General features: G+C 43.5%; 1 protein-coding gene and 1 pseudogene across 1 annotated transcript; one reads left to right on the forward strand and one right to left on the reverse strand.

Annotated features, from left to right (window-relative positions):
• Positions 1-2,193: 2,193 nt before the first annotated feature.
• LOC112342582 lies at positions 2,194-2,312 on the reverse strand (annotated as a pseudogene).
• A 5,735-nt stretch (positions 2,313-8,047) lies between these two features.
• On the forward strand, positions 8,048-13,179 carry LOC112341222. Its single transcript, XM_024661034.1, has 8 exons — positions 8,048-8,455; positions 8,515-8,578; positions 8,629-9,005; positions 9,096-9,644; positions 9,722-9,779; positions 9,834-10,105; positions 12,599-12,655; positions 12,793-13,179. The coding sequence occupies exons 1-8, from the start codon at positions 8,048-8,050 to the stop codon at positions 13,177-13,179; spliced, it is 2,172 nt and encodes a 723-aa protein (XP_024516802.1).
• Positions 13,180-13,753: the final 574 nt, after the last annotated feature.

Here is a 13,753-nt window from a genome sequence, read left to right on the forward strand (position 1 = left end):
ACTTTACTCAAGGGTATATTATATTTTGAATAGCCACTAATCAATGGGAATTATCCCATTTGCTTCAATACCACATGTATTATTGAAGGGATGAAGGGTGCTCCCCCAACACTCACTCAAACACAAGAAATGCTCCAATGCTCTTCATAAATGCTTTTCTTTGCCCTTGTGGGGCAAAGGTTTTATACAAGGAGGATAGGGAATATTTTAGGAATCAAAAATATTCTCTCTTTCACTCTCTAATTGGCCACGCCATAACATGAGACCATAGTGCATTGCACTGACTCCAAATACACAAGAACCCCCTAAAGAGTGTAGAGTGTACCTTTGCTGCTAATGCCAAGTGCTGGTATCTGCGTGGAATAGTATAAACTTTGGAAAATAAAGTGGAAAAATAAAAAAAAAGGGGTATATGTAAAGTTTCAAGATAGGGAGGAAAACCCAATGGGAAACCCTATATAGTCAAATTAAACCCTAATATGAAAGAAAATGAAGAAAAGTGTGGAAGAGAAGAAAAAGAAAAGAAAAAAAGTGAGTACCCAAAGAACTTAACACATATCTAGATTTCAGTTCAAGAAAGTGTAATATGCAAATGTAGCCTCATTATGACTCTAGATATGCTCCAAAGATTGGTTGAAATTGAGAAAGAAAGAGAGCCAAAGGGTGGTAAGTGTAGAAATGATGAAAGATGGAGTGATTTGGTGGAGTGTTAAAATGGTGGTGGCACTCTAAAAGTGTAAAGCCTATGGTCTGATGTGTCACACTAAAGAAAACCTCAATTGGAAAGGACGGCATAGTCATTAGATTGTTAGTAAAGAGAGGTGGCATGTGTCCATTGAGTGTTGGAATAGGAGAAAGTGGCTTTGGCTTTTGTGGCCTCACTTAAGGATCCATCTAGGTGCCTTGAGTGAATAGGTTCACCTAGTTGGAAGAAAGTCCCTCCAAAAAAGCTGGCATATCGTCGACAAATGTTTGAAATGATACCTCAAAAACAGTATGTCCAAATGAGGTGATGTCTTTTGATGCTAGTGCATGTAATGTGTCTGTGGTATAGTGTAAATATGATCTCAAACAAAGATGTGGATAATGGTGAAAGGATGAAAGATGCAAGACGGGCATCTAGAAGTAAGTGTGGGAATGCTGCTGGAAGTGTTTGGTGATGGATCTATAAGTGCAAATGATATGGAAAGGGTGTGGGGAATGCATGGGGTATAGTAATGGTAAGTAAAAAGCCAAAGAACCTAGAACATAACTTGAGCCAAGTAAGGAAAACTCCATACAAATAGCAATGCAGCCTAAGCATGAAATCCAAAGTAAAAGCCATAATCTAGCGGAAAAACACCCTTTAAAAATAAGAGTAAAGTGAAAGAAAATAAACAAATGAAAAAAAAGAGAAGAGGAATGCCTCACCAGATGAAGTATTTGAGGTGAGAGTGGTTGTGAGCGTGTGGGAGCTCATGTCTATCAACATCTACTAGCATGTATGCTCCACCTCTAATGTGTCACTAGACAAAGTAGAGGCTGGTTTAGCAAGGAGAGAACTTTGAATGTGGCATGAACTCCTTGAGTAGAACAAAATTGCCATCCTCGAATAGTTCAACAAACTGCTAGTGGTCAATGACTAACTTGATCTTCTACTTGCATTGAAAGAGATGTTTAGTCATGGCTTATTGCTATTCTTTAAAGGCAAGAACCTCCAAGTCAGGTGCATGAAGCTTGTCCTTATTGCTAAGTTGCATGTCAAGCACCCGATATGTCGGGCCCCGGACATGTCCGGCCCCGGATATGTCCGGGCCCCGATATGCCAGGCCCCGGACATGTTAGGCACCTGATATGCCAGGCCCCAGACATGTCGGGCACCCCATATGCCAGGCCCCGGAATGTCGGGCACCCGATATGCCAGGCCCCGGATGTGTCTGGCCCTGGATATATCCAAGTTCTATTTTGACATGTGGCATGGCCTTTGGTTTCATCTCATAGAGTTTTATGGTTTTCAATATGTGCCACATTGACACATGGCATGCACTTTGGTTTGTGCTCAGAGTTTTATGGTTTTCAATGTGTGCCACATTGACACGTGGCATGTGCTTTGGTTTGTTTTGAGTTTTATGGTTTTTAATGTGTGTCACATTGACACGTGGCATGCCCTTTGGCTTGTTCTCATAGTTAGTTAGTTAGTCTCTTTAAAAAAAAAGAGGGGGTCACTTGGACTTCCAAGATGGTCACCCAGCCTAGTACTATTCAATCCCAAGGACGCTAAACTTTGGAGGTCTGATGGGATCCAATGCCATAGTCATAGTTTGAACCCACTTTGAAATATTTCACACTCCCCCTACTCTTATAGTGTGGGTAGCTGATCCAAAGCTACAGTGTACCTCCACAATCCCGTGTTCTTTTTGGGTGCCAAAAAGCACACCCACGGGACATGTGGTACCTCCCCAACAATTCACGAAGACTGCATTTTGGGCCCCAAAACACACACTGCGAAATATGGGGTACCTCCCCAACATTTCGTGAAAAATCACGTGTTTTGGGCCCCAAAAAAAGCCCACGGAACACATGGTACCCTTGCAACTTTTCACGAAAAATCGCCCATTTTGGGCCCCAAAATGCGCCCCGCGAAATGTGGGGTACCTCCCCAACATTTCGTGAAAAATTGCGCATTTTGGGCCCCAAAAAAAGCCTGTGGAACATGTGATACCTTTCCAACTTTTTGGGAAAAATCACGCATTTTAGGCCCCAGACATTCCAGGCCACTTTTTTTTTCCCCTCCCACACTTCCGTGCTACGTGGCAGGCAGGCAGGGCCTTCTCCCCCTCCCTCACGTGCATGTAGGCTGAGGCTTAGCCTATGCCTTCTCCGTGCGCTTTAGGCCTAGGAGAATCCTCCCCCCTTCCTCCCTCCATCATATGGCAAGTGGGGGCCCCTCCCCTTTCCCACTGTAAGCTCCTGAATTTGGACTTCCCGGGAGGTTACTATTCAAACCTAAGGACACTTAACCCCAAACATCCCAAAACCTTTAACCAATTGGAAAAAAGAGTGCACTCTTATTCATGAGCCCTTTCCCTCTATATTTGAACCCCATGGATCGTCTCTTAAGTTGTTCTCTTTGGTTGCTTACACCTGCTGCGTGACACTGGCCCTTGCCAAGCAGACATGCCACCCCCGAGGCTTGCCTCCCTTGGAAGCCCGGAGGACCACACTGCTGCCTCCCTCCCCCTTGCCTAACAAGCATGCAGATGTGGTCCCAAGGCCATACCCATGGACCGCATAGCACGACTTTGCCGAATGCTGGAGCAGGTGCCAGGGAAGCCATGCCGAGGCTCTCTCTACAGCCGAGAACCCTTGCACAACCCCACCCCCCATCAATACTAGGGAGGCCCCCCCCCCCCCCCACGCCACCGGCCAAAGGCCACAAGCACTCACACATGCGACATTGCATCGGGAGTTCCACGTCTGGATCACCGATCGGGTAACACCTGGACGAATGTTGCATGTGCTTGCCACCAGAGCCACTAAGCACTGTTTCCTTCGGCCGGTGGGCATGGGAAGCCCACAATGTGAGGCACACAAGGGGAGCCATCAAAGTGCCATGACGTGACCCTAGCAAGCAAGCCAACCCTCATTTGTATGGGAAGCAAAGTTGGGCAGCCACAGTTCAACCCTAGCTGCCTGAGAGCCTCCACTCTAGTGAGAATGAATCCAATGACGCTGAGCTCCTGCTCGAGAAGGTTGAGATCGCAGTGTTTCTGCGTCGATCATAGCTTGAAAGCCCATCCATCATCCTACAGGTAAAAAAATCCCTCCTCTTTCTGGGACAACAGCTTTTGGCTATTTGTCCCAATCAGAGTTCAAGCTTGAGCATGAGCAGGAGCCAAGTCCAAACGTGAGCCCAAGCAAAAGCCCGAGTACGTGCTCGAGCCCGACTTCAAGCCCAAGTGCGAGTAGGCAAGAGCCCACACGTGTGCTGGAAGTCTAGTAGGGGGTGTGGAGCCAAGCACCCGAGGTCTGACCTCAGCTGCCCACACTCCCATCCCCCACTATCCTTCCAGTGCTCACGGCCTACCACGCCCTAGGGATACAAGTGCTTTGGGCTTTCACCCCACGTGTCCATGTCCAAGCCGAAACTCGACTCCAACATGGTGCACGCAAGGTGAAGCCTGGCAGCCCGCGCATGCACTGGAAGTCCAGCAGGGGGTGTAGAGCTGGGCAGCCGAGGTCAGACCTCAGGTGCCCACACTCCCATCCCCCACTATCCTTCCGGTGCTTGCAGCCTACCACGCCCCAGGGAGACAAGCACTTTGGGCTTTCACCCCATGTGTCCATGTCCGAGCCGAAACCCGACTCCGAGATGGAGCCCGAATCAGACTCCGACATGGTGCACGCGGGGTGGAGCCCGACAGCCTGCGCATGCATCTCTGTTGCATATTGAAGCAAAAGTGCGAGTGATTACACCTAGATCCATTGGAACTATGGCCTCTATCCCATAAACAAGAGAGAATGGAGTCGTGGAGATGGATGTCTTGATAGATGTCCAAAAGGCCCACAATACCATAACCAAGTGCTCATGCCAATGCTTTAGGTGATCCTCCACAAACTTTGAGATAATGGTTTTCAATATCTTGTTGCTAGACTCTGTCTGGCCATTGCACTCAAGATAGTATCTGGTGCTCTTTATGTGCTTGACCTATAGTTGCTGGAGAAGATGCTGCATCACCTATTTGAAGAAGTTGCTACCACAATCGGAAATCAAAACTACAGGAACTCTAAATCTGGCAAACAATGTACTCATAGACAAACTTTGCTATAGACTATTGATTTACTTGTCATAGAGCGATGGCCTCAACTCATTTTGTGAAGTAGCCTATTGCCATGATGATATATCATTGTCCTTTTGAACTTAGTGGGTTGATAAAGTCAAGTCCCCACTAGAAAAAGGGACCTAGAGAAGTGACAAGTTAGAAAGAAAGACATAGAACGTGGCTTTAGAGGTTAAACTGTTGGCATTGCTTACATGCCTTTACATAGTCCAAGCTTTCCTGGTGAATTTGAGGCCAAAAGTAGCCATGGCACAAGAGGAGTTATGCTATGACCTGTCCCAAGAAATGCCCCACACAAGAGTGGAAAGCATGAAGGAGCTCAGAGACCTTGTGTTCACCCATGCACCACAACAAAATGTCCTATGAAGTCCTCCTGTAAAGATGTCTGTCGAGAAGGCAAAATCACAACATTTGCATAAAGTGTTGGATTTGTTATGCAAGCATAAGGTTTATGCTAAGAAGAGTAAATGCGAGTTTATGCAATTTGAATGCAAGTATTTAGGCTGCATTGTCTCTGCTAACAAAGTCAAGATTGATCCATAAAAGGTTGCTATTGTAAAAGAATGGCCGACTTCAACAAATATTGTTAAGTTGAGGAGTTTCTTGGGAATGGTTGGTTATTACTACAAGTTTATCAAACACTATATTGATATTACTCTTCCCTTGACTCAGTTTTTTCATCAGAACACTTATTTTGAATGGGAAACATTGCAAGTACAAAGTTTTCAAGCTTTAAAGGATGCTTTGGCACATACTTTGGTTCTACATATTGTAGATCCAAGCAAACCATATATAGTTCATGCAAGACAATCATCTTATTGCATATGAGAGCAGGACATTAAACCTAACAGAGTAGCAATACTCTACATATGAGTAGGAGCTTTTGGCAATTGTTAATGCACATGATATATGGCAACATTATTTATTTGGTGTTGTGTTTACAGTGTTCATGGACTATAAGCCTTTAGTGTTCTAATTCACCCAAAAGGGGCTTAACTTTCACTAGGCATGATAGATGATCAAACACATAGAGTTTAGTAAATTTCCAATTGAGCACAAGGTTGTATGTGCAAATGATGCCTTGTCTCGTGTGCACTCTAATTTTATTGGAGAATTCTAGGAAAGGATTTGTCATGCTTTGACAAAGGTTGTGACCGAATTTGTTGGTATGGTCAAACAAATTCAATAGCAAAATGTTGAGTTACAAAAGCTTAGTGTGTGCATGGAGCCACCTTTCTCATACTAGAATGGTTTACTCTTGTATAATGGCTGGGTATATCTTCCTCGAGTTCATAAGCTAATCAACCATGTCCTCTATTATTACCATTACCATCCAGAGGCTGGTCATTTTGGGGGGAGGAAGACTTGCGAGTTGATCAAGCATAGGCTCTTTTGGAAGAACACGAAAAATGATATTCTTAAATATTGCAAGACATGTGAAAATTGTCAGCAAGTGAAGGGGCCAAGGGAAAAGTCAGCAGGGCTTTTGGTGCCATTGTCTATCCCAAATGATAGATGGATGAGTATATCCATGGATTTTATCACAGATTTGCTAAACAAAATGAACAAGCTTGAGTCATTATGGATCTCTTGACCAAGTTTGTAAAATTGATTCCTCTGAAGAAGGTAATGAAGAGTATAGACTTAGTTGTGGTATACCTTGAGTGTGTCTTTCTTTAGTTTAGTTTGCTAGTGGAGATTGTGAGTGACAGAAACTCAAAATTCACAAATGAATTTTGGAGAAGCTTTACAAAACTCATAAAGATTGGCATCAAACTAAGTAGTAGGGATCATCCTTAGATAAAAGACAAACTAAGTGAGTCAACTATGTGGTTGAAGACATACTTAAATGCACTATTCATAGGCAACAAAAATAGTGGGATAAATTTTCATTTCTTGTGGAGTTTGCTTATACTGGCTGTGGGATAAATTTTTAATTCTTGTAGAGTTTGCTTATAAAAATGATGACACCTTACTTTACAATGCATGGCTGTCATCTAAGGACAGCTTTTGAGCTTAGTTTACTTAGCTCTCAGGGATTTAAGATGGATGGTGAGGAAAAGGGTTTATCCATAGATTTGGATGAAATTTTAAATGTATGCAAGAGGAATTTGTAAATAAATCAAGACCAAGCTAAAAGGTATACTAATGAGCATCAAACTTTCAAGATTAGTGACTCATTTATATGCAAGTGATATTTCCAGTATTATAAAGTTGTACAACCATTATATCCTTAAGAGATTAGAGAAATAATAAGCTATCTCCCCTCTATAAAGCTTTGGAACGTATTGGTAAAGTGGCTTAACAAGTGAAGTTGCAAGTTTTTTATGTCAACCAGTTAAAAAGTGTTTTGATGAGGAATGAATCTTGAGTAAATTTCTTTTGGATGTTTCAAACTGAGAATAGAACTAGAGCCCCAAGAAGTAGGCAGTCCTTCTGGACAAGGACTTGTTATAATCTAGGCATTAATCTTACTTAAAATATGACTAAGTTAAATTTAGTCAATTTATTTTACATAGATTAATTCACAACTAATCAAAGGCTTTTAGTGGAAGTGGAACATGCTTTTGGACCTGGTGGAAGTGGAACGTGCTGACAGCTGTAAACAATGGCATGGGGTGGCTGGGTGGTGATTTGCTTTGCGTCAACACGTTCTAATATTGACATGCACTTGCTTCACACGGCATCTTCCTGACAAAACCAAGCTAAAGAGCAAGGACTACTAGTGCATATTGCATTTGTGGCTATCAAATCCACAGGGTGGCCACTCTTTTTTAGGGTTAGGATAGGTGTACATGCAATGTAAGGGTATGAATACCTCCCTCAATATGTATAGAAGTATAAGAAGGCAGCAGAGAGCGCAATTGCTTCAAGGCACTTGGCATTGTGAGTGCAATTGTGCTCCCTACTCTAAGTCTTGCTTAAGTGCAGGCAAGGTTCTAAACCCATGCCACGGCCACCACCACCGCAAATCCATCCCTGAAGCCACCGCAAAGGAGCAGAGGAGGGGTAAACCCAAAAGCTTTGAAGCTTCACGGCTGCAGTCAAAGATAGAGTTTGGGGAGAAAACAAACAGTCACTCCTTCAGCCCAGGGCCGTGCCGCGCGCCCACTGGCCCAACCTCGCAAAAAAGATCCTTCCAGAATATTCCTGCTAGTGAAATATTCCTTTAATATTCTTTGTGAAGAATACAATAAATAGACCTTTGAATACCACCTATTGGGCTAATGGATGCGGGATGGACTCAGCCAGAGCAAATGACTCCGGCGGTGGGATGGGATCCACGCGTCGGTCTGATCGTGTCCGATTGGTTCCAGAGCAGCATAGGTACCCGATTGCTGAGAGTGGTGGCAGGGGCATTCGAGCGCTTTGGGCTGGAGCTGGATTCTTCAGCAGGGGCGTCGTGGTTCTACGATGTAGATGGGTCGAGTGTGTCGGAGCTCAAGTGGAAGATTTGGACTATGGCAATCGCCCACGTCCTCCGGGTTCCCATCCCGGAGAATTTCCTGCACCTCTTCATCGCTGTGGACTATTTCATGCGCCAGCGAGGCCGCTCCAACCAGCAACGTTATGGTGACCGGAAACTGCTGTCCTTCGTGCTCCCTTGCCACTACGCTGTACTCAAGCTTGAAGAGGTGAGTTCTCGAGATTTCTGGTGGCAAAGCGGTAAAAGAGCTTTTTTCTATGGTCGCAGCTCAAGGCGAGAGACATTCAGACGCCAGCCACTGAAGCGATGTCTTCAGAGGAAGGAATTACACGTATGGCTTCTCCTTTTTCCTTTTCACTTTCTAACCAGTCACCTGTGCAGATCTTGTGTCGCTCATGTCTAGAGTTCCCTGTACTTTCTCGACGCGAACATGTCTTCTGGATGCCATGCGCCTGTTTGATGTGAGCGAGCAACTCTGTGTGCTCTTCTTCGCGTGGTTGCAGCTCCAGGTCCAGGTAAACAAGCAGCCGCTCGAATGGCTCGACGCTTTCCTAGCTCAAGCCAAAGCTGGCGGCGGGGGGCACCTGGGCAACGTCTTGCTCTTCTTCCTAGACACCGTGCACGCATACAGGTTTAAGGGTTTCTATCTGCTACCCAGGGAGAACATCGACAGGGTCTTTAATGTTTGCATCAAGGAACTCCCGATGGTAGAGTGGCAGTCGATCGACCTCACCCCCGGCGTCCGTCAGGTGTTAGAGGTGAAATCCTTAGCTCGACTTGCAAAACACAGATGAGACTCTTAAGGCTTCTTATTCTTTCTTTTTTTAATTATTATTTTATTTTGGCAGGAGGTGGACGCAGAAGTGACACACAAATTCGAGTGGGACAAAAGCCTTCTTTTACCTCTGGAGCGTTGGGTGCATAGGAGGTCGCTCGTTTACCAGCACAGGCCTCGCGAGATTCCATACGTTATGGACTTTACGGATGCAAGCTTGCAAATTGGCCGTCTGATCTACACTTGGACACTGACGAAGAAGGGGCAGCGGGACCATGCCGAGCTCCAGACGCTGTGCTCGACGGGCAAGTCGATCGTGGAGCACGCACAGTCGGTGCCAGTGGGAAGCAGCGACGAGCGCCAGCTCTACCGTGCCGCCGCTGCCGTTTTCGGCAAGGATCTTAGCGGCCATTTCGTGCAGCTATGCAGGAACGCGCAGTGGGAGCCGGATGGGGTCCCTTGCTCGCAATCCGAGCTGGGAGAAATAAGGGAGCTGGCATGGAGAGGGCTGATTTTAATCTTCAAATTCCAGTCCAGAGTTCCAGAGCATTACTTTGACGGCGGCCCTAAACAACTGAGAAACAAAGTGCCGTTCGGTGCCATGATCGTCTACATTGTTCACGTACGCACACAGTGTTTTTTCCGTTGGAATGTGTTTCTCAAAAAAAAATTCTGTTTTCTTTGTGTTGTTTTGCGCAGGTAATATTTGAGGATCACTTGGCTCTAGACATTGACTGCAAAACGTGGACAGAAGAGTGTGAGTGAATTATCGTTGCTTGGTGGAAGTATTTACTAAAGCTGTTTTTTGTAGGCCACACTCTAAATAGTCACCCAAATAATGCTACAGATCGGAACAAGAGTGGGATTTTTGTTGCATCAGATGGGACGAGGAAGAGATGTCTAGCTCTTGAGAAGTTGATAGAGTCTCCCAAAATACAGAGGGCCCTGGGAGCCAGCGCTGATGAAATACGCGATGCTATGGTCAAGGCGATTGCAGCAGGTGGTATATATTATGATCAGGAACACAGAAATTTATGGTTTAAAATGGGCAAAATATTCAGAGGGAATTATGAGAGGCTCTCTGCATTTATTATAGCATATGCAATTTTCAAAGGATTAATTTAAACAATATACTTATCTGTCATTGGTCTCATGCTATGAATGGATGAAATTATGTTTCAAATCTTTTTGTGGAAAGCATAAGATTGAGCCTACATTTTGACGAGAATGCCGACGCATTCATTCGGCCATTGACGAGGAGTCGCCATCTCCAGTCGAAATCTGACCCAAACCCCGCGATCTAGGCTTGAAAGAAGGTGCCACGGAGGGGAATCAAGTTCAATTGCATTCCTCGAAAGAAGGTGCCAGGGAGGCGAATCAAGAAGGGTTCAATTGCATGGCTTTGGTGAATGTCAGGCTGATGCACTGTGGAGATGGCGGCGAACTGCTTGGCCTGCCACGTTTGTGATGGAGAGCTCCCCTATCCAAATTCTAGACTGGAGCTTTCTTTTATACTAGGTGATATAGTATGGATTTGTCGTGCAATATACACTAGACAGCTTTTCTGCTTGAGTTGAGTGCCTGCCACGTGATGGAGCTCTGGATACTATGGTATCATTTAGGCAAGGATCAAGCCTATAAATCCCAGTGATTCAGGATTTAGCCCAATTTCAAGAAGCTGGACACAACGTTTCATGTGGTGTTTATGCTGATATGTCCACAACTCGTTAGAAATTTTATAAGGCACTATCAATAGAGGGATTCTTGAGTTGGAGACAACCATTCTTCAACATTGCTGCTGTTACACATTACTTATTATTTCTCTTTCTGACAAAAAACTGAAATAACTTTAAAAACCACAACCTGGAAAATACAGATGTCATCATTTTTTATCTATCTTACCTATCTATATTTTGTTTTGGCAGTCTTGTGGTGCCCAACAAGAAGCATGAGACTGTGCAAACAAGGAATTACCTGGAAAATACAGAGGTTGAGTATTTTCAATGCCAAATATGGCATGCAATTCCTAAAAGGATATAGATTTCACACCCACATAATGTTTTTCTATTGGATGAGCATTAAATCTTCATCCCATGGCAATGGATAGCTTATGCATTGTTCTTGATGCCAGTACAATGGTGGATGATGTCCCTAGTCTATCAAGTTTGATGCCTTGTCATTCAGTATGTTGGCATTAGATGTAGAAGGTAACATAATTTGCTCATGATTGGTTTGATCATTTTTGCTAGTAGTGTAAAAAGTGGCTTTGAATCACTGTTAATTTGCTATCTATAGACATCAAAGTCCTATCATATAAGCATAGTTTCTTTCCAGGTTTGCTTCAAATTTACTATCCTTCCAGGTTTACTAGCAGAGTTGGAGGAAGAGGAGGAGGATGGCCTTTCATCTAGACTCAGATTGTAGTTCAAGTATTGATAGTGATAATGTTGCTGTCCTAGAGGTTCAATCATTTTCCAGCCTCCTAGATTCAATTCATTTGCACATTTTTATGCCTTTTGTCATTTTTTGCAATTGAGGGGCTTTTGTAGTTTAGCTGTATTTGGCACTTAGATTCACTAAGGCCATTGAGACCATTGACCATTTGAGACTAAGACCATTGCCTACCTCATACACTATTTTAAAATTTCAATGCTATCATTGTACAAATATATATGGCAAATTAGAAAGGTGTATATTTTAAGGTAGCACTTAAAGAGGTAATTCATCACATCTGGACTAACAATGCGAAAGAGATTATCAATTCTTGATGTAATTGTCAACCTAAAAGATAATAGTTTAGCTGATGCTAAATTTGTGTTATCTAATCACAACTTAGCCAAGCTACAATAGAGGCATTTCAAGTTTTTTCTTTAGCATATTGCAAATTTATAAACTATGGTTTCTATGTATATGTCTTATTTTTGGTGCAACTCATTATATTGTAGCTTGCAAGCTAGCTACCTCCAAGAATCCCATAGAATATTCAATACATACACATGGGGTATTTGTCAATTTGGAAGACCCAAGCACATCCTGAGCATATAACTAAGCACTCATAGTGTTAGAGTTTTATCCAAACAAGGACTAAATCCATTTTGTTTTATAGCATATTGAGCATTTATGAAAAAAGCTCTTTGAGTGGTTAGTGTGGTTTTATAAACACGTTTTTGACTCTATAAAAGATATAGAAATAGGATCTATTGCATAAGTAAAGTTTACATTGCATCTTCTCTCCATACCTTAAAAAGGATATTTCACATTAAATTGCAACCTAGAATCTTTATGAAGTTTGTCGAGACTTCTTTAGGCCATCTCAATTATCCTATAAATTTAATTGATAGAATGAGAGCTTAGATAATAAATTGGTAAATGTTAAAAAAATTCAACTAAACCATGTTTCTATAGGATTATGCCATACTGTCGAGTTTCTACAGCATAGATCACTGCCTCTTAAAAAAGCAGGGCACAAGTCCTTTCCACCCAATTTATTTTTTTCTCGCAGAAAAAGAGAGAGCATAGCTAACCAGCCAAGTCGAGCCAAGCCGACTTTTCCTTTTTCTGGTTTTGATGTGCCAGCATGCAGCCCTTGAGGAAAACATGATACCATGTTCTGATCTGGGATACTTGTGTTCGGTCATTACCTGCGGAGTATTTTCTAATGGTGAGGATTCCCACGCTTCAAGATTTATCTCAACTTCGATTGAAATTAAGCTACACACATAGTAAGTCTAGTTTCCTTTGGTATGCTAACTTTGCTTTCTCTTTGCAAGGACATGATGCTTGCTGGTACTGAAACTTCGGTCATCACCACCGAGTGGGCACTTTCAGAGCTCATGAACAATCCAACATGTATGATCAAAGCCCAAAAAGAGATTGACACAATTGTGGGCCGTGAGCGGATGGTGGTGGAAGCCGATCTTTGCAAGCTTAGCTACATCAACAGTGTTGTCAACGAACTGTTTCGCTTGCATCCGCCAGCGCCAATGCTACTCCCTCACTATTCAACGCAAGACTGCCTACAAGATCCCCATGAACTCGCGAGTTTTGGTCAACGCGTGGTCAATTGCACGAGATCCAAGCTTGTGGGAGTCTCCCAATCTCTTCAACCCGGACAGATTTGTGGAGAGATCGATCAGCTTCAAGGGGAAGAACTTTGAGCTGCTGCCTTTTGGATCTGGTCGAAGGATCTGTCCCGGATTGTCTCTTGGCGTAGCCATGGTTTCGTATGCTCTTGCTCGCCTCGTCCATGGGTTCAAGTGGAAGGTCAGTGGCAAGGAGCTGAGCATGGACGAGATCTCAGAAGGAGTGGCAGTGAGACGAAAGGTTCCACTTGAAGTTTTTGCAACACCACGGCTAACAAACCATGCCTACTTGTAATGAAGTTGTTTTAGAAATTAGCATATTGGTAAAGTGGGTTATCAAGTGTGTTTGATATCTACCTTTGTATATATGTCTATGGATTTCCCCAGAAAAGGTGATTACTAATGTGACGGGGAAGAATTGTTAAGCATCAACTTTGGCTTAAGTCAAAGGTGCCTCAAAAGTATATTAAAGCATGGATTTAAATTAAAAAACTTAACCTACCTTAAAGGTTGAGGTAGGATCTATACTTTATTAGTTTTGCTTTATTGACATGCAATTTCTTCATCTGATGGGAGTTCCTCTCCCGCTGTGTGGACTAGAACCAAGCACCCTTGTTCTGCAGTCCTATGGGGATTTGAGGCTGGCCCA

This window comes from Selaginella moellendorffii, unplaced genomic scaffold (genome assembly GCF_000143415.4).
Source record: "Selaginella moellendorffii unplaced genomic scaffold, v1.0 SELMOscaffold_2, whole genome shotgun sequence".
Classification (NCBI taxonomy): domain Eukaryota; kingdom Viridiplantae; phylum Streptophyta; class Lycopodiopsida; order Selaginellales; family Selaginellaceae; genus Selaginella; species Selaginella moellendorffii.

Excerpts from the sequence above, each read along its gene's own strand:
- LOC112341222 (XM_024661034.1), top strand. The coding sequence starts at position 8,048 with ATGGATGCGGGATGGACTCAGCCAGAGCAAATGACTCCGGCGGTGGGA. Across the intron at positions 8,579-8,628 it reads TTCAGAGGAAGGAATTACAC|ATCTTGTGTCGCTCATGTCT; the intron begins GTATGGCTTCTC and ends TCACCTGTGCAG. Across the intron at positions 9,780-9,833 it reads CAAAACGTGGACAGAAGAGT|GCCACACTCTAAATAGTCAC; the intron begins GTGAGTGAATTA and ends TGTTTTTTGTAG.